The 24,845-nt window shown below is 40.1% G+C and overlaps 1 protein-coding gene across 19 annotated transcripts in view; it reads left to right on the top strand.

Moving 5' to 3' along the window:
• EHBP1 (EH domain binding protein 1) overlaps nucleotides 1-24,845 on the top strand; it is a 212,190-nt gene that overhangs the window by 28,521 nt on the left and 158,824 nt on the right. For all 19 annotated transcript variants that reach the window (XM_051783616.1, XM_051783615.1, XM_051783631.1 and 16 more), the window contains exons 3-5: nucleotides 909-966; nucleotides 9,904-9,999; nucleotides 19,095-19,148. In XM_051783616.1, the coding sequence (XP_051639576.1) occupies nucleotides 909-966; nucleotides 9,904-9,999; nucleotides 19,095-19,148 (208 nt within the window). The remainder of the gene's footprint in view (nucleotides 1-908; nucleotides 967-9,903; nucleotides 10,000-19,094; nucleotides 19,149-24,845) is intronic.

Here is a 24,845-nt window from a genome sequence, read left to right as displayed (position 1 = left end):
CAACTGTAAAACTAATAAATATGCAATAGGGCTGTAACTATTAACCAAGAAATAACTCTTAATAAAGTTAAAGAGAAAATAATTTGTACTGGAAGTGTCCTTTATTGAGGTTTCCTTCTGCATTCATTAAAAATGCCAAATGAACAATTGCTTGGGAAACCACACTGATTTTCAACATGTTTGTCCTTTGGAGTAAAAGTTGAGGTAGTGCTGATTTATCTGTCTGGTCATCCAAGGAGATTTTGAGGGGGAATAGAGGACTCAATTTTTGTATTATTTGTGTTATTCCAGTAAAAAAAGTAATCCTTCGTGTAGGAAAACCTGAAATTACCTGTTGTTGGGTTTTTTTGTGTTGTTTGGTTTGGGGTTTTTTGTTGTTGTTGGGGTTTTTTTGGTTTGGTTTGGTTTTGGGGGGTTTTGTTGGTTTTTTGTTTGTTTGTTTTTGCTTGTTTGTTTGTTTTTGTTGGTTTGTTTTTTGCTGCTTAGCAGTACCTTTTCAATATGTCTGCATAGAAATTCCAACTAGAATTTGCACTGATGTTTATTTTGGGTACCAGATTGTTTCCAAGGTGTCTTTATGAAGTCTGGATCCTGTGGATCCTGTTCTCTGCCCCATGGAAGAGTTTCTGCTCAGGTGTGCTGCTGGCTCTGGGGAGATGTCCACAGGCAAGGAGAGCAGGAGGACAGTGATGACATTACTGTGTGGATTGGAGGACAGCCTTTTTCTATAAATACATGTTATTTTTCCTGTTAAATGACTGATGCTGTCAGTGGTTTTCAGATGAGCTATTTTTAAGACATCGTGTTATCCACTAAGGATGTCATTATGTGTTGCAAGAGTTTTAATATAAACTGTTTACATATTGATCTTGTTGTAAATTAAGCTGTTTCTTCCTTATCTTCAACAGGCAGCCAGATAAACTAGTGGTGGTTTGGACAAGAAGAAGCAGAAGAAAATCCTCTAAGGTTAGTTGATTGCTTAATAAGTCCCAACTTCAGTGAGAAGCAGGGTCAGCTCTTTGAGGGACTGTTTTTTTTTTAATGTGGGGAGCAGCCATATAAATGAGAAATATTTTAATTGTTGCCTTTTCTTTTTAACTCAGTTTATCCATAAAGCTCAGAATAAGCTGCTGTTGATATCAGTGCTAATTTATGGGAACTCAACTCCAATTTCAGCTTTGGTTTGTTGTTTAGAAGAACTGTATCATCATCAGTTCAATTTCAGTTATTAATTGCTAGACCTAATTAGAAAGGACTATCTGTTTCACTACTACAAGTGTATTAAAAATAATTAAAAAAAAAGTAACAAAGAATCTGACATCCCTGCAATAGGCAGATAAAGTCTGAATAAGATGCTACTTCATAATTCGAAATGCTACAAATAAAAAATAATAATTGCAGGCTCTTTCAGCCCAGCAGTGTATCTCTGCATTAAATTTTTACATTTTACATCTATTAACACTGTGAGAACACCTGTGAATTTGTGGTTTATGACTAAGAACTTGTCAGCCTGAGGAATGGGAAGTCTATCCAGTGTCTGGACATGCATAAGTTTATCTTGCATGGGGGGCAAGAGTGCACACTGGTTTCCTCCCTTCCCAGGAGTATCTCCACCTTCAGATGACTCAGTCTTACTCATTCCCTTTCCCCACACTGTTGCCTCGTATCTTGATTGGGCTTATGGCAGGTTGTCTTGTCAGAGGGGAAATTTTGGAACTTCTAATAATTCTTAATCACTTCATTTAAAAAGGAGATGGTCTAAGCTTCTTTTTTGGGGGGTTATGCATGTGACACAAAATGATACTTCCAAGAACTCTGTGATGGCGGAGAGAGGGCACCCACGATATAGAAGATATCTTGAAATAATTATTTGTTGAAGAACTTAAGTATTTAGAAAATGTGGTATAGAGTTTTCTACCCTGCTCAGGAGAGACTTTGAGGTTCTTTTTTTAGAGGTACTCCTCTTTTTCTGACTTCTCTTTCTGATTGTCATACGTATTTGTTGCATTTTGTCTTTTAACTCGAGGTATAAGTTATTCTAAGCTGCTTTAGATAAAGACTAGTTACTGACTGAAAGTGACTGCACAGCCTAAATGCCTGCTCCAGTGTGTGCTTCCAAAATTCTGCTTTAGGTTATGAAAACCCAAAGGTGTTACCTGGTAAGTAAACAAGGCTGTGAACTTAGTCTGGCACCTTTTCCAGGGTAACTGTTCCTGTTCCATGTTCTGTACTCTTCAACAAAGCCAGTCAGACTGTTCCTCTTTCACTGAAGGATATACTAGTTCAAGTTCCCTTGAATTTCTGGTGTGGTGTGTATCTAGGCAGTAACTGCTGATGTGTGGTGTCTGATGTGGCTCACCTTGTGATAACTTTTCTCTTTTAGTTTCATTTCTGTAGAACAGAGAGAAAAGGTATATTAAGCAGTTAAATGCAATGCTTACCCAAGCATTGTAACCCTGAAAAGCTTGGTGAAAAACAAGGTATTTGTCCATGAATGACTGCTTTGTTGGGGTTCAGAATATGTTCAGAAGCAGAAGCCCTAACAAAAGTCCATCAGGGCTTTGTGAAATGATGGGGTTTTGCCTGTTGTTTTATAGGATCCAATGGCAGCATTTCCCTGAGGTGAGAGGATTTTCTGACTTTAGCTCAGCTTTTTGGGCTTGAAGTTTTTTCAGCTGGGCCGTGAAATTCCAGGGCATGTCCTCTCTTTTGGTCACCAGGCAGTAGAAGCAACTCTTGAATAAACTGGCAGATTTGTCTGAGACTCATAAAAGTCTTTGGCTAACTAATTAATTCATGTTTAGTAAGACCCCCCCCTTTGAAAAAGGCTGAGTGGCCCTGAAACCTTGGCAGAGATAGTTAATTCTAAGCTTAGGTAGTTGATGTGATTTGAGCTGTTTGGGTCAAAAACTGTAAATCAATAAATGTTCTTGATCTCTTAGTCATCCTGCCAGTAAAATACTTTATTCAACATAGTTGTTCCATCTAATTGCTTTATTGGAAGCAAGTCAAGTGAATATTTCCTCTTATTTTATTTTTGATGGACACTGGGTTCAGTGAGTACAAAACATTAATAATTGTCTATGTTTTTCAGCTTCTTTGAGAAGGAGGAAGAGAGGGATGAGGTCTTAACTTACTGAGAATATGTTGTAAAGGCTTCTTTGGAGGTTATGATTTCTGAACTTTTCGGATCATTAAGGATTATAAGGGATAACCCTAACAGATAGTTCACAAACTCGCAGAATGGTTGAGGTTGGAAGAGGCTGCTGGAGGACATGTGGTCCAACACCTCTGCTTAGTAGTGTCAGCCAGAGTGAGTTGCTCAGGACTGTGTCTGGACAGCTTTTGAGTATCTCCAAGGTGGGAGACTCCACAGCCTCTCAGGGCAACCTGTGCTGGTGCTTGGTCACCCTCATGGTGGAAAAAATGTTCCTTGATGTTCAGAGGGAACATCCTGTTTCACTTTTTGCCCATTACCTCTTGTCAATGGTGCTACTGGGCACCACTGAGAAAATCCTAAATCAGTTATCTGTGCACCTTCCCTTCAGGTATTTATACATATTGATAAGGTCCCCCTTCTCCCGAGCTTTCTCTTATCCAGACCAGTCCCAGCTCTCTGTTTTTCCTCCTGAGGGATCATCAGTCCATTAAACATTTTCATGGCCCGTTGGGTGCTTTTCAGTAGCTCTGTCTCTCTTTTGTACTGGGAAAGTACAAGAGATGTATTAACTGAGAATGGGGTGTGGCTTGGAAAATGGTGCTATGGACACATGCTGGGACTGGCCTGCTCTAACTGATATAATAAGATACCACTGAGCTGAAAGCTGAGTTTGTGATGTCCTTTGAAGCCCTTATTTTTGTAGGTTTCCATGATTTTTGATATGCCTCTTGGCCCACATACTTTCTTTCCAGGTAAGCTACAGTGGTCCCTTTATTAGAATAAATAATAGGAGACATCATGTGCAGGAGTCTGAATATTTTCCTTGTTACTGTGGGAAACAGAATAGGAGCTGTACATGTGTTAAATTACAGTGAGTTTCAAAGTGTTGCAAACGAAAAGCGAATAATCATTTAGAAAGAGCATTGAAATAGCAGAATGATGGATGGATGGATCCAGGACCATAAATATATCCAGCACTTACTGACCTTAATGCAGATTTAAGTTACTTACAGTTCTATTTTGGGATCTGCTCTCTATAGGCAAGTCTGATTTCGAATTTCATGAGGTAATTTCAAGACAACATGGCTCTGTGTGGTTGGGCATATTCATTGTGTGTGCCAGGAGCTGACAAAAATGGTGATTTGCAGTTTTGCTATACTTGGCAGAATTTCTGTGCAATCCTAAAACCAAAATGAACTTTCAGCTTGGGGAGGGAGGGAGTTCACCTGTCTACTGGTGCAAATGTTGTCTGTTCTCAAAATCAGGTAGACTCTTCAAACTTTGTTTAGCCTATATGTTGGCCACCAGGTTTTCAGGCCCTGGGCTTTTGGACTTGCTTTTGTTTGGTTTGTTTTGGGTTTTTTTGTTTCTTTGTTTGGTTTTTTTCTTTGTGTTTTTTGGTTTTGGTTTTTTTTTTTTTTAGTGATAGAAGAATGACTTTGTTCTATTGTAGAGCAAGGGAAAAACGTGTTGTAAATATGTTTACCTTCACTTCACTGAGATGCTCTTGAATTTCCAGGCTTTGAACTAAGAAATTTCAGTTTGAAAATAGATGTTACCATGATGTCAAGGAGGTACTATCTACTATTCCTGTGAACATACACAGGCTTATAGTTGAATTATGCACCTCTGAAGAATCAAATTTGCACTTGCTTCTGAGAGCCTGACAGAATTATTCTTCAAAGATTCTTTTTGTATCAAAGTGAAAAAAGGTGTTTTGCCTGTTATTTCAACAACTCTGCTGCAGGTTTATCAAAAACTACTTAAGCACAAAGGAGAAGGAACAACGCTGGGAAGAGGGAAAGAACTTGAACAGTAAGAAGTAAGAGCCAAGAGAAGCAGAGGGGCAGGACACAAAAGTAGCCTGCCCAGCCTCTTTTCAAGGCTATACCATCAATAAAGCAGCACTTGGGTCACCTGTTTTGCTGTCCTTGGCAATCTCTTTGGCTGCTTCATTGCCATTGCCTGTCACTGTCAGGTTCTTCACTGGCTGGAGTTCCAAAGGCATGTTGTGACTCTGACATGCTGGTGACTGTCCAGGACCAGCACAGTTCCATAATGCCACTCCTGTGGCTTCTCAGTTTTTTAGTAAAGTAATAAAATTGCGTTTTGTTGCAAGTGTAAGTGGTCAGAATCAGGATGAGTCATTCTAATAGTTGGTGGATGCATTTTAGGCATATGATACAGTCTTTAGTAGGGCAATTGCAAATGGTTTTCCTACCACATTTCTGCCTTGTTGAGCAGAGAGTGATTAGGGAGAACATAAGGACTGAGTGGTGAGCAAAACTGCTTTGTCCATAAAGAAGTTGGAGGATGTTACAGAAGGTGTAGGACATGAACAGAAAAGACTGCCTCACTGTTCTGTGGGTAAATGCTGCCTCAGGGAGTTCAGTTTTGTCCCATCCTCATGTACAAAGCTCCTGGCTGAGGCTAGGTAGAGTATTAAAACTAGATTTGATGTATCTCTCCATTTTTTTGTGTGCCAGACATAGGGACTGACAAAAAAGTCTGCTTTGCAAGACAAAACAAAGGTTGTTTCATGCTTAATCCCTCTAAAGTGAGGGTGTTGCTGATTTAAGCAGACCTTGCTAAATTAATGGAAACTGGTTATTCTTTCCCTGCTTGTAAATTTGGGGTCGTAATACCCTTCTTTTTTCCAGGGATCTCATAAAGTTGACTTGCGGTGACATTCTGAGGTGCAGTGATGGCAGTTCCCAGAAAACCATGAGAGAAATAACTTTGCATTCACAGTTCTATGTTTGTTTGTTTGTTTGTCTGGGTTTTGATGGGTTTTTTGTTTGTTTGTTTGGGTTTTTTTGATAAGAAGCCCTCTAGATAATGTCAGATAATGCTTGATGAGAAGAAGGGCAAGAAGCTCATTATCTGAGCATCATCTGTTGCAGACGGTGAATGAGGCAAGATTTGGTGAAAGTAACAGCAGGAATATTTAAGGAATGTGTCATGAATGTGTATGTGTGAAATTAAACTTCTTAAACAGCTAGCCCAGTGCTAGAGAATCTGTGGTGAAAATGAGGGTTTTTGGCTCATTTTCCAAGCTTACAGTCTTTCTGTAGCTTTTTAGCCGTGATGCATATGTACACAGATGCACAATTGCAGTTGTAACACGTGTGCATGCTGATGAATTGAAGACATTCATGGGAAGACCTGTGGGAATCTGCTGGGTTCCTTTTCTGCTCTAAAGGGGCACTGACAGCAATGGGTTGATCAAAGGCTGCCTGGGGTTTCCAAGGCTTTGAACTTTCCTCTTTGGCACGTGCTGGGTTTTTTGGACTGCATCCCAGGGCAGGAATGTTGTTCTGATGCCCAGCCTCTTTAACTGGTGGGCCAAGCACAGTGGTTTCAAGATGATCATGGGGATGCAAGCTGTAGTCTGGAGTATGGTCTTTAATTTGTCTCCCTTTGTGATACTGAATTGTGGTACAGAAGAAAAGGAAGAAGCAATTCACAAACTGCCCGTTGAGGTTTCCCTGGAGTGGGGGAATTAGCAGCTTTTCCCAGTCCATTCTTTTTCCAGTTAGGTCCACTAGCAGCCAGGTCATACTGAGCTCTAGCTGTCCCCGGGTGGCTTTGGTGGGACTCATTACACAGAGCAAATTGGAGCAATCCTCAGTCTTCAAAAGACACACTGGAAGCACCAGATGAAGGATCTGGCTGCTTAATGTCAGCTCTTCCTCTTGAGTTATTATTTTTTTTTTCTTTTCCTGTGTAAGTGTTCTGCCTGGATAACACTGAAGAAGAGGGATTATCCTTACAAGCTGAGCTGCCCTAAGCACTGCTGGAGCCAGTTGAGCTCCCGCTTGCTTCTTGTGCCCTGAGCAACCTGTCACACAGACAAGTAGCAGAGCTGGTCTGATCACAGCCAGCTGGCAAAAAATTTTTCAGGAAAAAGAAAATCAGCTGTTTGCTGGCTCACAGTAAAGTCACTCTTGGGGACTGCAGGTGAGGAATAATGGTGGGTCTGTTTCTGGTGGCTTTTGCTTTTAAAACCCAATATTGACAGCCTTGCTATAAGAACATATTTTTGATTCATAAATATAAACCGTTTCATAATTTTCATCGGGCTCAAAATATTATTGTCAGCTCCAGGATCTTACGGTAAAGTAACATGCAATTGTCCTGCACAACAGAGGCAGGATGAGGCAAGGTGGTACTGAAGGAGGCAGAGAGCAGATGAAGCATCTGGAAGGGTAGGCTCTTGAAATAATGTAATACCAAGTCTCTCTTTTCTCCTTTGCTTGAACTGGACAGTTGTGATGTTCACATCACAGGTGGTGGATTGCAAAGTTGGCTGTCTGGATTGTAACTGTTGTTGTTTCAAAGAGAGAAAAAGAATCTCCAAACTGTATAGCCTGAAGTGCCCCTGTGAGTCTGTAGGCTCACTTCCACAGCCTTTCTGTAAGAGATTTCCTCCTCTGCCAGTCACCACTTTTGTGCCAGAGCAACACCGTAGGTTGGACTATGTCATTCACAGCCCTACTCTATTTATAGGGTACTTCAGCAGCCCCTCCTGTAGCTCCTGTTTCCTGATTTAAAAGAGCTTTCATGCTATATTGTCTCCTCTCATTTTCTACTGGCAGTCAAAAGGGAAGAGTTGCCTTTTGCCTTGAAATGCAACAGAGCACTTCTGCTGCTATTTCCAGACCACGGCTCTCATCCCTCAGATCTCGGAGACAAGTCGGGGAAGGGGAGGGCTGTGGGTGAGGCACCCGCTGCTGGCAGTCACTTCTGCTTAGCTGCTCTTGCCTTGACTTCCAAGACAATGGGAGATGGCTGGTGAAGACTAATAGCAAATGAGGAAAAAGTGGGCCTGGGAGGCACAACCCAAGGGGAAATGGAGTTAGAGGTGAGGATTAGAGTGGAAACGTACTGTGGGGGTGCAGCACCTTGCCTTGGCTGAGCCCTGACAGCAATTCCCTGTCACCTGCAGAGGTGGCCTGATCCAGCTCATGTATAAAAGTCAAGGCTTATAATTTGGGAGTTGAAAAGGTTTTTTGATAGAGGCCAGATGTAACTTCAAGAAACTGCAGCATAGAAGTGCCTGACAGTAGAAATGTTGCATTAGAATAGCAGTCAGCATCTTAATTTCAAATTACCCTCCTCTTTCTCCTCCTTTGCTTTCCCCTTTTGCTTTCTCCTTCCCGACAACCCAGACATTGTTTTGATGTTATCTTTTTCTATCATGCTGTTTGTGTGATACAGTGTTTATTTTTCAAAGCCAGAGGAGGACTTAATAACATTCATGATCACAGAACAGCTTTGCTTTAAAAGCTCATTAGCTGGGGCTTGTCTCCTGGTTGTTGCTTTCCGTGACAGAAAAACACATATATCCGTTTGTGTTTATTGAGTCTTACTGACTTTCCTGGTGGGAGGAAACGCTGATAAAGGGCTTGAAGTGAAGCATTGACTGCACCAGTGAATGCTCATTTTCTGGCTGGGTTTTTTTTTTAGTAGATGGAACAAGGGATTCTCAGCTGAGCAGGCTGGCAGTGCCTGGACCTTGGACAGCAGAAGTTTGATATAATTGTCAGTATTGGCCAAAACCAGCAGGAGAGCACAGGTTTCAGACAGACCATGAGCTCCTGTTAGTTTTGTGAAAATTGGTATCTGGAAAGAGGATGGAGTGCTCCTATGGAGGAGGAGTTGATTTATCTTACAAGACGCTACCCAAGGACAGGGTAGCCGGCAGATGAGCGTGTGCCTGGCTCTGGATCATTGCCTTGGGTCTGCTCAACGTCATTGGGCAGGCTGAGAGCGATGCTGAGGGCTGAGGTTCTGTGGGAGGGAGACACGAGCTGGAGCTCCAGTGGCTGTGGTGGGGATGGCAACTACTGTGGTGTGTTTTGCTGCTCACAAAATATCTTTTTCATATAAAATATGCCTGTGGAGTAAAGCTACGGACAGTGTTGTTTGTTCAGTTATTCAGAAATTCATCCAGGCCTGCTTTGGAATCATGAGATTAGGCTTCAGATAACAGTAAATAGATCGGACATTCTTTCCTGATAAAACTTTCACAAATCTCTAATAATACACCTACTCTGTAACTGTTACTTGTGCAGTAACATCCTTCCCTTATTTGTCTTATGGCATCATGAAATAGATTTAAGTTGAGCTTGGAAAAAGGCATACATATTCCAAAACAGAAATGCTCACACATGGTGTGTTTTGGGACTAGCCATACTGATACTCAAAGGTAGATCAGTTCTCAGTCTATTTAACTGTTGGGTTTTTTATGTTTTCTAGGTGTAGGTACCACAGCATATTAATTCTTAAAAACTTAATTGTTTTAGTAACATTATAAGTAATTGTTTTCACTTTTCTTTTCTGAAATAAAACTTCTGTTTAGGTGTAAATGTGATTGAGTCTGCAGTATGTGCTGTACACAAAATAAAGCTCAGCTTGCTACAGAAGTTCTGACCTTACAGCTTTAACTTTTGCAAGGCTCCGAGTATGCTGACCTGTTCTATGTAATAAAAATGCAGAGTTTAGGACCTTGTGAGTTTTAGTACAGTGGAGGGGAAAAAAAAGCCTGCTAGTGGTCTGAATTTCCTTACTGTCATTCTTAATCATGTCCTTTGTAGTGTTCAGTAGAGCCATACATATAAGAATATGACCTTTTTGGAGTCAGTGATGTATTACTTCTACCTACATGCCTGGGGTCCTGTGGGAGTTGAGTCAGCACTTTTATAATGGCTTTAAGACAAGTGTTTCTTTTCTTCCTTTAGGCTCACAGCTGGCAGCCTGGAATCAAGAACCCATACCGCGGGGTGGTGGTATGGCCTGTACCTGAAAATGTTGAAATTACTGTGACTCTCTTCAAGGTATGTTTGGGATTTTTTTAAAAGCATAATCTTTACTATTTCATATGGAAACAACTATGAACAACATATGAAAAATTCTGTCTGGAAATGTCAGATTATGATCACAAGGTCTAATCTTGCAGGGTTTAAGTCGTTAACTGCAAAACCTGATGTCCTCAGTTTAAATCCAGGAGAGAGGGATGGTCTGTTCCCTGCCAGAGCTTACTTTTGTAGTTTAGTTAACGGGCTGAAAATACCCATTGAGCTGATTATGGCGAGTCATTGGCACAGAATTCAGTACATGTGTAACTGTGCACGTAGTACATGTGTAAGGACTTGGCATGGGTTATAGTCTGGTTGGTTTTCTTTAGATACTGCAAGCCAGAAGCTGTCATAGCAGTAATATCTAGACTTCCTTGTTCAGTTGCAGTGCACACTATTGGCTAAGAATCAGAATCCAGCTCTTAATTTCCCATTATTTAGTATGCCACACAAACATCACAGCACTTATGTGATTGCAACTGTAAGAGTGGATGTGGAGTATTTGCGTGGTACAGATAATTATAAGATTTTACAGGGAATTTTTTTTTTTGGAACTGCATTTTTTCTATTAAAAAAGAAGGCTGTTTCTGTGGCTGTGAAGCAGGAGGAGGAAGTGATGCTAGAATTTGTTTCCTAATATCATTGGGCAAGGCCTGTCTGCATAAAGATAAACAATGCAGCTTTGCACGTGTGACAGGGTAGGAGGCTACCAGGAAGCTGAAGATTTCTGGGATTTTTATTCCATTAATTCTTTCTTGTTCTTAATTCTGGTGCCTCCATCTACACTCTGACTGTTCTTATTTATAACTGCTCCCTTTACAGCTTAGGGCAACAGTAAGTTACTTCTTTCTAATTAGTAATATTTGTATTTCTTTGTCTTGGGGACTCCTCTGAGTAGCTGCTTGGATGTGGCTTTTGATTAGCCTTAGAATGGGAATTTATTACTTGGTTCATTAAACCTGAAAGAGGGGAGGTGTCTTTTTTTGTTTTCCCTCCTGTCTTTGGGATTAGCCATGAACACAAACTTTTTAGGTTGACAGTGATGCCAACTATCATAAATTTGTTTCTCTTCTTAGCAAACACACAGTCTTCAACTGAGATTCAAAAATTCACTACCAAAAATTGTTTGCTACAGGGACCTCTAATTGGATTAAGAAACTTAACAGCATTATGTGACAAGGCTACATGTCTGTATAATCTGAACATGATTATGCAACACAGTAAATGCTGCTGGATATTTTCAACATTTAAAGTGAAGCAGAAATGTACACAATTCTTGATTGTGATTGCAGTAAAATGTGAAGAATGAGAAAGTTTCTGTTGGGTCTCTGTGATACTGTGGTTTTGGAGTTGAAGTATCTTCCAACCTTCTCCTACCATCCCACCTTTTTATTTACACTTGCATTGCTCGTGTGTAGAACAGCACAACTTTGTTAGTTGTGTAACTGAGAGCGAGGGCCAGGACCATCTAGTGAGGGGACAGAAGGGCCTCTGGAGCCAGTGTCAGGTATTACTACAAGCTTAATGTTATCCAGCACTGATTCTGCAGGCACATCTGTTCACTGGACTTCCTCCTCTCCTGCCAAAACAAGCCTGCCTGTCACAAGAATTGTTCTGGGAGGAGAGGTAGGAGTGTGAATAACTCCAGCAGCTGTGCCATCTGAAAATGGTACCCACTGATCTCCAGGGGAATGAACCCTGGCTTTTATAATCAGAATATTGAGATCATAGAACCATCATACTGTCAGGTAGCTCTTAATGTAAAATCTGCTCTAATTGATCCTCTGGCTCTTCTAGCAAGAGTGCCTATATGTGGCCAAGCACACCTTTTCCTCTGTAAGGGTATGCAAGTGTGGCACAGAGCAGCTGTTTGAACAGGCTGTGTGATGCACCAGGAGCACTGTACCTGTGTGAGACCAGCAGCCTGTTGGAGTGATTGAGCTGTGAGGGGTAGGGGATTGCAGGCAGAAGATGGTATTAGCCCAGTATAGGCTGTGCCCAGTCACCTGATGCCTTTGTTGGCTCAGCGCTAAAGTGGCACTTCAGCTGTAGTGCAGGACATGTCCTAACACCCACATAGCTGGCATATGTACCATAGCTGGTACATTCTGGGCAAAGACAGTCAGAAAGAATTAGCTGTTTTTCACACAGCTGATGCATTGTCTGGTCAGCACTGGAGCAGCGAGAAGTATGTAATAGCACACTGCAGCAGCCTTTTTGGGGAGCTGACTTGAAAATCGAGTATTTATATTGTTCCTTCATCTAGAAGGAGGGAGACAAAAAGCCTGAAAATATTAAAGCTCAGAAAAAGAGACAGCTCGTCTTGCTGTTCTGTAAAAGTCCTTTTTGGAGCCACCGCCCCGCGAAGGCAAGTGACTGTGGAAGGTTTGGCACTTTGCAGTATGTACACTTTAGCCTGGCCATGCTGTTTAACAAGCAGTAGTTGTTCTCTTTCACTGCCACCTGAAAAGCAAAGGGAAGCTGCTGACTCCTTGTCCACCCTGGCAGAGCTCACCGGTGGGAGCTGGCTGCCCTGACAGGGCTGTGTAGCAGTCACAGATAAGGAACGAGTGCAGTGGTGCTGTTGGAAATGGCAGTGCAGGAAAGGGAAAGAGTGGGCTCCAGATAGACAGCTGTGTGTTGTGGGAAATGATTCACACAGTAGTGGCGGTGCATTCGTAAGTGGCTGTTGAAATGTGTTGCTGGTAGGATTAGGAGATAAGTCAGGGTTTCAAGTGCTGATGAGAATGTTAAGAGTATCCTCTCCAGTGGACACTTGAGAGCTGCCTAACAAAGTGTCTGTGATCAGTCAACAGATGAGATGTTCTGCATTATCTGCACATCCCTGTTTTGGGTGTTAACTTGTTTCCAAGCAAAGTACTAAAGAGACTACAACCTTCCTTTAGAAACCTTTAATTTCAAATAAATATAAGCTTTTTGTTTTAATTAATTCTGTGCTGCTGGTAAAATTTCATAATGCTCTAGAGTCATGTGGGGAAAAGCATCATATGGATATATTGATTCAGCTTCCCTTGACCAGCTTTAGCTCCTGCCCATGCAGCCGCTGAAGTGCTAATTGCATAAGAAGTTCCATCTGTTCTGAAAGTTTAACTTCTTCCTTTACCATGCTCCACGCTGGTCGCTGGTTGTGCCTTGGGTTTTTCAACCCAACTGGGAAGAAAGAAAGATCATGAAACAATAAGCCTATTGTGCATTTAAAATCCACGATTTGTAGTGCTGTCATGGAAAGATTCACAAATGCCAGAAAGGCCATAGCTGAATTTCCATTTTTTGTTGTTTCCATGGTTGCGCTCCAGAATTTTATTTTCTTAGAGTCCCTGCATTAGCAAATTTTAACTACCACATATGAAAACTTGTATACTTTTCTGTGGTTTTTATGTACAAATACAGATCTTTATGAACTGAGAGAGATTTTAAATGAGAAATTTTCACTGCCAAGCAAGCCCAGTGCTTTTAGCAAAGCTAAATGAACATCAGTTGTACTGTGGGGATTTAAATTGCAACATCATTATTTTCTAGCTTAAAAGCAAAGTGAACTTCCCAAGCAAAAATGTTTGTTCTTCTGGAGTAAGCATGGACTTTGCTTTATTGGATTACAAAAAACACTTGTTTTGTTGGTAATGTACATGGTTTATCACACTAATGTACAATTGCAACAACAGGGACAATTATCAGCTTTTAATTACAGAGTTTGAAAAAGACATTTTTAAAGGCATAGCTTTCTAAGCACACAAAAAATACTCAGGAGTAAAATAAAAATGAAATAGATGATCAAAGCATACTTGTGTTGTTGAAAATATTCCTGTCCCCACATATACTCAGAATAAATCCCTGTCATTCTTCTTGAAAGCCCAAGCCAATCATGCTTTGATTAGAAAGTAGTAACTAGCCATGCACTGGCAGGAACACTGCAGCAAAGCCAATACATTGTCTCAGGGAAGGGGAAAAAAACCCCTAAACTAACCCAAAACTTCTTCATTAAGCCATTTCTTGTAAGCAAAGAACAAATTCAGGTTCAGAGCATACTTGTTTCAGTTTAGGAGAGACCAGTGGCTTGACTGGACACTATGGAGAATACTCCGTGTGAGGGAAAAACAGTTCCATAGACAAGGTGTTGTGTGCCAGATATAAAAATCATAAGCCCAAGGAAGTGAGCACATCTGCACATTGAAAAATTAAATGTTTAAAGATGTAAAAGATTATGCTCTCACTAATTTAAAAAAAAGGTCATTCAGTCTTTCTTGCCTTTCTAGCCCAGAGGCTTTCCAGGAAAGCGTGAGCTTGGTGTGCTGATGCACAGGGATGTTTCTGCCGGTCTGCTCAGAGCTCTCTGCTTTCTGGCAGCTCCAATTAAAGCTGATCACAGTTGTATGTGATTTTCTAGACTAATCAGACCTCTGTAATCAGCACTGAATGGGAGAAGAATTGGGTCAAATTTTGAGTCTTCTGCAGCTTCAAACAGCCAAGTACAAAAGCTGGGGACAGATGCTGGAGTACTTGGAGCATCTGCTGCAGGCCACTGGTAGAGGAAGATCCCAAACCCTGTCATCGTCTGATCTGATTCAATATGACAGTCCTTAAGTAGCTATTCCCCAAGAAGAAAGACTGAAGATTAAGGCTGGTATGAAGTGATCTAATTGAAGGACAAGCTTCAAAATCCAGGAACTCTTAGGGAGGAGGCATAGAGAAAGAAAGGAGGAAGGGAGTAACAGTCTGAAGATCTTCCCTACCCACTCTGGCTCCTGATTAGGAAAAGGACCAGTCTCTTCTTTTCTGATATGTCCTTCATTCCTATTGCAAGAGACACAAAAATAACTCTGAATATTACCTGAATTATTGGAGAAAGTTTACCTTTCTTCAGTCTTCTGAAACCACCTTATACATTGCAGAAAGGATCTAATCCTTGACAAAGGTCCTTGTGGAAGGGGTTGATGGTCGACAGTGAACAGCAAAATGTTACTGACTTGTTCTTTGTTGCTCTCCCCATGCCCAAGTCCAGAAGAGTTGACTGGTTTTGGGTAGTTGGCATTGGGGATGGGCAGAATGGTGTCACAGAAAGAAGATAAGGGGTGGGATTGCAGAGAAAAGCTTGCAGGACTGAGCTTGTTGAGAGCCAGCATGTCTCTTTAAAAACATGTAACACAGTTACTGGGAAAATGTGAGATGGGCTGAATTTTGCTGGTAGAATAAAACAAGTCTCTACTGAGAGTTGGAGAAATGATCATCTGAGAGTCTCACAATAGGAAATGTGTAAGGTGATATCCTGTCTGTTGCACATTTCTCTACTATTTGCTTCTCACCTGAGTGTTACTTTTGAACACAAAGGTCATCTTACCGGGAAAAAAAAAAAAAAAGAAGAAAAAATGGTAGGGAAAAAAGACTCTAAGTTGAAGATATGAAGATACTGAAAAGGAGCATCATACTGAGACAGAATGGAGATGGAAAGAGGAACAGGAAAATGGGACCCATGTCTTGGTATTAAAAATGATGATTCTTTTTTTATGTGTTAAAATCAGGAGGAACGACAAGTTGTTCTGTCCATTTGCCCAAATACGGTTTTTAACTCAAGGTAAAACCATAATGAATGTTGGAAGAATGTAGTTCTGCATCTGTGGTATATTGGTAAAGAAAATAAGCAATATAGAAAAGAAATTCTCTTGCCAACTCACTTCACACTACAGCAAGATATGAGGAAGTTTGCTCCTTGATCTTTTTAGGTAATTTTCATTAGCATTTCCTTTCAGGAAGGATGGGAATGAGATCTGTTTATAACTCTTGTCTTAAGGTGTTTCCAGCTTGTATTTGCTTGCAGGTGGAGGTGAGGTTTTGTGTGCCGTGTTACCAAAGAATGCTTTCATACAGCAAGCATTTGAAAGGCTGCTATAACCATTACTCCTGGAGTTATTCTTCTTTGGAATGGCATTTTTTTTTTCCAAAGCATAGTCAGCTGTACAGTCCTCAAATAATAGTTTGCTACATTCATCACATGAGTTTTCTGTGGGAAATGAATGGAGAACACGGGTTAGCCAGTGAGGGAAGTATGTGGTGCTGTGGCTTTTTTGCTGGTATTTACTCTCTTCAAATCCAAAATAAGATGAAAGATTAACTAGATTTGTAGAAACATCACTTGTTATGGGGCCCAAAGTGTGAAATGTTGTTTGCAATAGAAACTGTGATATTTCTATAATCATCATGTTTACATGACCATGTACTAAATTTGTAGGCTAGCTAGAAATAGGACTCTGTGTGGTGCTCCCTGGGCTTCTGATAAAAACATTTTAGTGGAAGAGTGAAGTCACTTATGTGTTGCAAGGAAATGCTGAAGTTTATGTGTATAGACTTATTAAGGGTTTTCTGTTTCTGGAGGCATTTTAAAACTAACAAGAAATTTGGCTTTAACAAAAAAATGATCTGCATTTGTCTTTAAATCTGAAATATCTTACACATATGCAAAGTGTCCATATCTCAGCATATTTCATGCTCTCTGAACATTTGGTAAGGGTTGAGAAGTCCTTGAAGCTTTTAGGAGGAGTTTTCGGGTAATACACTTGCATTTATTTTCCAAGAGTGTTCACAACTTGCTTTCAATTGCATGCTAAAATGTTGAGCATCAAGTCTTTGCATTTGACAGTATTTCCTCTATGAGATGATCAGAAACAGCATAGCACCTGATTCTGTAGCCTTCAGAGGTGTGAGTCAGTTTTATTGCCATTGGCAGAAGAGTTTTGTTTTTCTTTGTACATTATTTCCTTGCATGAAGGTTTTGTTTGTTATATGGGATAAAATATTGGGCCCTGACTTCAGAAGCAGTTTTAGGTCAGCCTGCAAGCCTGTCCTAATAGCTTTTGGGGGAGTTAGAAAAAAAAGATCGAGCGGGATGAAATATTTAAGAGTTTAGTCACTTATTACAGAGCAGCTTATTAAAACATAAAGTGGTTAATGATCCCATTAAATCTCATTATGTCATTTCATGCTGTATCAAAGGAAGCAATTAAACAAAAAGGTGATTGCCCCGGGTTAACTCTTGAAAATTTTAAGTATTTAATGACTGGATTACAGAAAGTTACATCTTTAGAATTTATACAGTATACAGCAAACCCGCAGGTATTGTGTGCTTTATTTACATAATGCAGAATTCCACAAACTTGATTAACGTGATGGATGTATAATTACATAATCTGATATTTACGAGGCATAATTTGGAACACAGAGATATCTCAGTATCATTTTTAAAAAAGACTTCTTAAAAGATTTATTCGTACAGAAAAATAAATCGTCCGTTTTGACATAAGTTTCTAGCAACATCCTGTATCCTTTCACTGAAACTACATCCCACTGTGGGAGTGTTGCATTTGAAAAGGAGCATCGTGTATGACAGCTGTGGCTGTAGCTGTTAAATACGCAGCTAACGATGTTGCCAGTGGTATGATGAGGTGTTGGATTCCCTCAGGGAGCACGCTAGTGCCCAGCAGGACTCCTCCTGTCATGAGAACCAGTGTTTTACAGAGCAGGGAACCCACCTGGCTGGGTTTTGTAGGAAGGATGTGCTGCAGGAGATAGGATGATATCCTCCTAGAAATGTTATTACGGTTTATTCCAAAGAGGAGGTTTATTTAAGGGCACACTTCCCAAGTTTTTTGTGTGCTGGAAAAAGAAAAAAAAAATTCTTTTTACTTTTTTGTTTACACTGTAAACTCATTACTTACAAATTATTATATGTATTTGATGAGAACTAGTTAAAAGATCCATTTGTAGTGCTGTGGTACCTCTACCCACTGAGTGTCTGACTTCAAAGCAAAACTAAAGCGAAATGAGGACTGAAGCAAAGTCTGGAAGATTGAATTGTGAGGCTTGTAGCATTCTGGAAAGGAAGGAAACATGGTACTAATGGATATAAAGTAGAAGCACAATATATTGCTGTATTTTGTTAATTTACAGCAGCCAGATGGAATTGGTGCAGTGCTTGGTGTGGTGTCATGACCAGTTGCCAAGTAATAGCAATAAAACTCTGCGGGTGCTGAGGGGTATATGATGATGGCAAATGGGATGATGTGGAAGTGACGTTTGTCTATAAGTGTCAATAGTGTGCAGGCTGCAGAGGCAAAGGAGTAATCAAGTGTTTTCTTGTAACTAGAAATAATAGGATAGAATTGAGGTATGGCAAAATTAGGTTTCATGTCAAAAGAAAGGCTCAAGCCACATTCTCTTTGTGTGAGGAGCTGTTTTGCGAGTGGAGTAGAAGTTATTTTGTTACAGTTGTTCAGAACTAGGACTGGATGATAAATTAATATTTTAATTTTTTTTAAAAAAGGTGTTTTGTTTGAAGTAGGATCCTTGATAGAGGCAGGAAGGGGATGACTTCATGTCTCCATCATTTTCTTACTTTCAGACAACAATACAGAACCACTCCAGCAGACTGAAAGCTCATTAAATTGAAAACAAATGCCAAATATATGAACTTCATTGTTATTTTTCTTCCTGTTGGCGAAAATGTTTTCTGATGCTCACATGTGGTGCAATAGAAATGTTGTGAGGATAGGCATTTAAGAAATCTGCAGTGAAAGGAGGTACCTGTGACTCTGGATCTCTGCTTGTTCTGATGGAGTCTGGCCATAAGCAGCTTGGAGTGATTCCTACTGAAGGTGTGCATCTTCTCACCCCACGTGGGACAAGTGGCTTTCTCCACTGTTACCAGCGAGATATAGATTTGTTGTGTTTATTTGGGACGTGGATCTTAAAAATTAAAGGGAGATTTATCTTTTTTTTTTTTTCCCTTCCACTGGAGGAAATGAAATAGAATTACAGGCCTTTATCAGCATCAACCTCATGTTTCTATCTGTAGGAGCCTCTGTTAAATCCTCACTGTCAGTTTTACCCCAACTTGCTCATCATATTATTGATATCCATTAAAACCTGCATCCTAGCTAAAATATTTCCCTCTGTCGTCTTCTGTGGGTAGAAATATTTCTGAGTATATGAAAATCTTGGCTGTGTTGCAATTTCTTGCATCCTGGATTATTTTTAGACTCAAGTTCTCTGGTTTGCTTTTCTAGGATCCCCACGCTGAAGAGTTTGAAGACAAAGAATGGATGTTTGTCATAGAGAATGTAAGTTGGAATGTTGTTATGGGGTTTTTATACATATAAGACTTAATCTTTTAAAAGTATTAAAAGGTGTTCAAATGCTGAAAAAGGCTTCAGTAAAATTTGAGCTGCTGAACCACAATAAAGCCTTGCTCTGTAGTAATGAAGGCTTGTTAAAATACCTATTGTTACGTTACAATTAAAACACAGGAGAGGGGTAGTAGTATACTGCATGCTTAAATTCCTTCCCTGTAAGCATCAGCCTGCCTTGCATTTATTTGCCATGAGCAATGGAGTAAACAAATTAGAGCTGGGCTATGACTCACTGTTTTGTGGGTTATGACACATTATTTTTGTATGAGCAGGGGAGTGAACAAGTCAGAGCTGGGTTATGACATCTCTACATCCCCAGTGGGAGTGCACCCTTCCTGGGTTTGAGTGCCTCTCTTTAGTGGAGAGCACAGGTTCATTGCATGCATTTTATAGGTGAATGGGTTGAGGCAGGGTGGAAAGGTGGGACTAGCCCTGGTCACGTAGTGACAAGCATTAGTCATGATGTGCTCCCTGAGATCCCAATCCCGCCCGCGGCATGGGGAAACCGGCTTGTGCACCGAGTGAAAACCCAAAAGCTGGCTCCTATGAATCTCTGACTTCTCCAAGGCAGGAGCCCCCAGAACTTCAGGGAGAGCTGAGCTCCTGAGGGCTGTACAAACAACACACTTTGCCAAACAGCAATGCTTAACATTGCATAGAGCAAGTCCTTCATGAAGTACTTTTTTCCTTCCCCTTCTCTGTGTTGGGCAGCAGCTTCCGCTCTGGGGCTGCCTCGACTGAGAAAAGGGGAAGCTGCTTTACGTGGAGTTTTCTTGAAATGGAAACTTCTTTTTGGAACACATTTTAAAGGATTGTAGTATCAAGACAGAGTGTTTATTGCTCATTAATATTGTTTCATTATGGACTGTTTCTCAGTAACATTATTTACTTTTTATGTTGTCTTTAAACAGACAAAAAAGTTGCTCTTATACCAAGTAATAGTAGTACCACATAGCACTAAAGTGTGGGGAAGCAATGGATTTTGCATGTTATCTTTTTTTACCTAAAGAAGCTTTTTTCTTATCAATATCAGAAGTGCTTTGGATCCAAAGCTAAAGTTTATTCTAATCACCAGTAAGTGAACATTTGAAAGGGCTGAAACCAAAGTGCTTTATTTATACTTTTGTTTTTGAATGTCAAGTTTCTATTTTCACTTACGAGACTTGTGAACACAGAACACAGTTTAGTTACTGTTTCCTGGAGTTTCCTTTTCCTTCTCACTTAGTTTATTTTAGTCAGGGAAGTCTCCATCCCCAATTGTCACTATACAACTAACTCTGAATAAAACAATGTCAGTGTATTTCTCAGCCAAACCCTCTGGGTATAGTTGGATTTCCTGTGATGTTGCAGCAGATTTTTTTGTTTCAGAAGGTTATATGGGGGGTGTGGGCTGACTTCATGTCCTGCTTTCTAATGTGTTGCTTTTTTCATGTCAGCCTGTTCCATACAGAGGTGGCAGTAGTGCATCTGCTCTGTGCTGTTCCTGCTTTCTGCCTCATGCCTTTGCTGAGCAGTGAGGGAGTAATCTTTTGTTATGTGCAAACTTCTTTACAACCTCAGCTATTAGTTCATCTCACAAGAACTGCCAAATAGTTATCGGTAGGTAGATATTTATTCCTCGGTTTTGGAGGATATAGAAATGGTATTCTCAGAATAATAAATTTAGTAAATAGTTTTACTGCAGAAATTATTGAGAGCTAAAGCAACTATAAAACTGGTTGCTTTCCATCACCTCTTTTTTTTTCTTTTTTTTTTTTTTTTTAAACACTGAAGATACGGAGAAACTCTTTTCCCAGAGTAACAGCTCCACTTAGTGGTGGATGAAAACATGTTCATCGGTTTGAGCAAGTGACAAATGATCTGGCTGACATCCCCAGAGCATGTAACACCAGCCTGTTAGAAATCGGGGAGGCAGGAGGTTTATGTCCTCGCTCCCTAAATTGTAAGCATTTACTCACTTCGGGCCTAAGCGAGGGGACATTTACAGTCCTTCGGGACCTTTTCCTTTCTGTCTGAGGATGTTCTCTGCCCTGAGAGGCTGCAGAGTTTCCCTCCCACCTTAGTCAGAAGCACTCAGAACACAAAATACTGAAGTCCAAAAAGCTTATGGATGTGCTTTAATTGTGAAGCTGCCTGAATTCTGCTAAAAATACTGAGGTTTTTCTATTAGTAGTGTTAAAAGTCAATCTTCAAAATAATTTTGTAATGCTTTAGTATGGCTGAGCAAAGATCAGCTAAAAGAGATATTCAGCTGCAGTTTGATGCCTCTGCTGGCAGATGCTACCAAATTCAAAACAAGATTATTCTGCCCTTTCAGAGGGCTTTTTAAGTAGTGGTGAGGTGATTTGTGCAAGATAACTATGTTGTAAATTAAAATGAAACAAGATACTTGGTTTTCTTTGTGGCTGTTTTCTTGTTTGGGCTATATGTACATTACTTCATGACCTTGATTATTGTAAGATTTTTTTTCTAACTGTATTTTTATTGTCTGAGTCACTCTGTGTTTTTATTCTAGTAAGTGAACTTTGTCATCTACTATATGCCTAATCCATAAATAGTTGGATCATAGAGCAGTTTCTTATTATATAAATCTTGATATAAATTTTCCATCAGCCTCTTCCATGTCTTTATCTCCTTCACAACTGCATTCTTTGGATATTTACTGATAACTTTCTTGTCTCTAACTTCATATCTCTTTAACCACACTCTGTGTAATTAATTATTTGCTTTTTCTTGACAAGACAGTTCTTGGAATTCTCTTGGGATTTTTTATATTCTTTTCGATATTAACATTGGATGTTCAGGTTGGCTGTTGCAAGTAGGATAGCAAGAAATTCATAACTGGGAATACAAGTCAAAGCATGGCAAAGCACATAATAACATCCTCTGAGGAGGATGTTTACTTGTTTACTGACAGCTTTGTAGACAGCTGCCTCCTACATTCTTAAATGAAACTGAAAGATTCATAGAATGTTTTCAGACTTGGTCTATGAAACAACTTTTCCGGCTTTTTGTCAAAAATATTTTTTTTGAGCCCAGGTTTGTACCTCTAATAGCTCATAAACGGCATACTGATAGATTCCCATGTTCATGGTGGGTTTCTCCATCTTCCCTCTTGTGCCTGTGTTTCACCTTTGTCTATGGGTTGTTCACAGGGCTCAGGGTTGTGAGCGAGCCCTCTCCAGTAGCATTGGTGGAATCGGGGCACTGGCAATCATTGCTGTGTCCCTGATACTGACTGTATTCCTCTTTTTGTGTGGCAGGCCTGTTAACATGTGGTCTTTACTTAGAACAAAAGAGGAAATCCCAGACCTACTAATTTGGCAGATGAATGGAGAAAAATGCCCCACCTGTTTTTGAAGCTTTGCTCATAGATTCATGTACGCCGTGGCTGGAGGCAGCCTCACCTGACTTGTAACGTTGCCTCAAGGCAGCGTAATTCCAGACAAACACTTGCCTAAACTGTTCTAAAAATTTTTTTAAGATGGTCTCTCTGTAGAATTGCCAGCCAGCCTCTTCCAGTCCTCCATTGTCCTGCTTGTTGAGGATCGTTCTGGCCCAGATCTTTGTTGATACAGTTTCAGGCTGCTGCTTTTTGTCTTACCAATTACAGCCTTGGAGAACAGATTCTGCTTTCCACGTGGCTGGAGGCTGGAGGCTCCCTCCTTCTCGCCTCTGACTAATCAACCCCAGTAATGTGATCGTGGTTACATATGGGATTTCATTTCCCATGTTTGCATTAGCAGATCATTAGCATTCCCTTTCCATGGACTCACTTATGTGAGGGAGTGCTCAATGTCCTGCTCTGCTCCTGCTGCCCTTTGCTTTCAGGGACTAGCAACACCCAGCTCTGCCTGCACACCATCACCTGCCTGGAGGAGCATTCCAGGCAGCATTTCCAGGCTATTCTTGGATTGAGATCTTGGAAACTGAACTCACTACTGCTTCTGTCCTTTCTAGAGAGTCTTCCAAAATGTTTCTGTGCCATTTTAGACCACAGTTTTCTAATGGTCCCTTTTTTAATATTAAGGTAATATGTGGTGAAAAAAACCCACGCCAACATTTCAAGGTTAACAACGATTTATAAGATCTCAGATGTATATCCTTCTGTGACACATAACTATGCTTCCAGTAATTTTTTTATGTCTTAACCAATAAAGGTATTCTAAGTGGTTTCTCTGGGATAATATGTCCAATGGAACTGCTGAAATGAGAGAAAAAAGGAGTTTAGAGTTTCCTGTTCATGCTAGCCTACAGCAAAGAGTTATAAATACCAACAAGTTTAAGCTGAAAAAATGGGATCTGACTTTTCCTTCTGTCTGTCACTCTTACATCCCTTCAGGAACCCCAACCCAAAAAGAGTTCTGAACTGGCCTCCATTCAAATGTCAGCAAAGCCTCTGAATGAAAGAAACATTAGGAAATGTTACTGAACATTTAACATAATCCAGCTTCATTTTATTGGTACAAGTGTGTTGTTTTGTGATTGTCATCCCCCAGTCCCCCCCTCCCCCTATCGCTCCCGAAATTCTGCATCATGGTTGCTTATGATGATTTCTCATTTTGAATGCCCTGAAGCATGTTTTGTCACTCACAGGTTTGGAGAGATTATTTCTCTCTTAAAATGCCTATCTATTATTTTTAGGCACAACAACACAAATAAAGGTGATAAATAGTGTGAAAGCAATGGGAAAAAGAGAGCGGGTGGGTGGGATATAGAAATAATTTGATTCTGGTCTTAAAGGAGACCAATTTTAAATGTGATACAATAAAATGAGGTATTAGCAAGAAGTTAAGTTTTCATTAGATACAGCTCTGAATATGTTGTATTCCAGATGAAGCTTTTCGAGAAATAACTCATTTGAGTGGGAACAGTAATTAGCCCGGAATTTTTGTAAAATCATACTTTTTTTACTGAGTGGTTAAATTGCTTTTACTACAGCACTGCTGCAGCACTAACTCTGCAAGAGCAAGTTTTGCTTTATGTCCAAATGAAAGCCCGAGTCTAATCTTCCCACCTGTTTCTGGAAATAAATGTTGGGAAGCAAATACCAGCATAACGTAGGGAATTAAAATTCTGAGTCCTGCTGATGCCGTTTGCTGAAAGAACCTGGAGAAAAAGAATAGGATGATTCCTTATTTACTGCTCAGTTTCTATACCAGAATTTATTAAAAATTCGTGGCTATCTCTTCTAGTGCATGTGGGAGCTTAAGCTTAAATTGGCTATTTCCTTTGTTTTAAGAAAAAAATACTAAAAAACCCCTCTATCCATTCATTTTGTAATTTTTGCTTGAAATAAATTTTTGCTTAAAATAAGAAGTGGCCAGGTTAACCTTTTTCTGAATTAAATGTCTGCATTTAATATATTTAGAGTAGCTCACAGTTCAGACATGCTTTCCTGGTCCTTTAATTCCCCTGTCATATTCTGCTGCGTGTGATTATGTGAACTGTGACTGGCTGCCTGTGTAAATTAGGCCGAGTATTCTGGACTAGATAGAGCTAGGAATTAAATGCTGCTTTGTCAGCTGTCTCACTCTTGCTCTGCCTTAAATGTAATAGAGAATCAGAAAACTTGTTTTACTTTCAGTTTTTGCTTACATTAAATATTTAGCACTTTGTTCTAGTTGA

The sequence above is a fragment of the Manacus candei genome, unplaced genomic scaffold, assembly GCF_025592945.1.
Source record: "Manacus candei isolate 608988 ecotype Guabito, Panama unplaced genomic scaffold, ASM2559294v1 h1tg000017l, whole genome shotgun sequence".
Taxonomy (NCBI): Eukaryota; Metazoa; Chordata; class Aves; order Passeriformes; family Pipridae; genus Manacus; species Manacus candei.
This window is presented reverse-complemented; position numbering and strand designations above follow the sequence as displayed.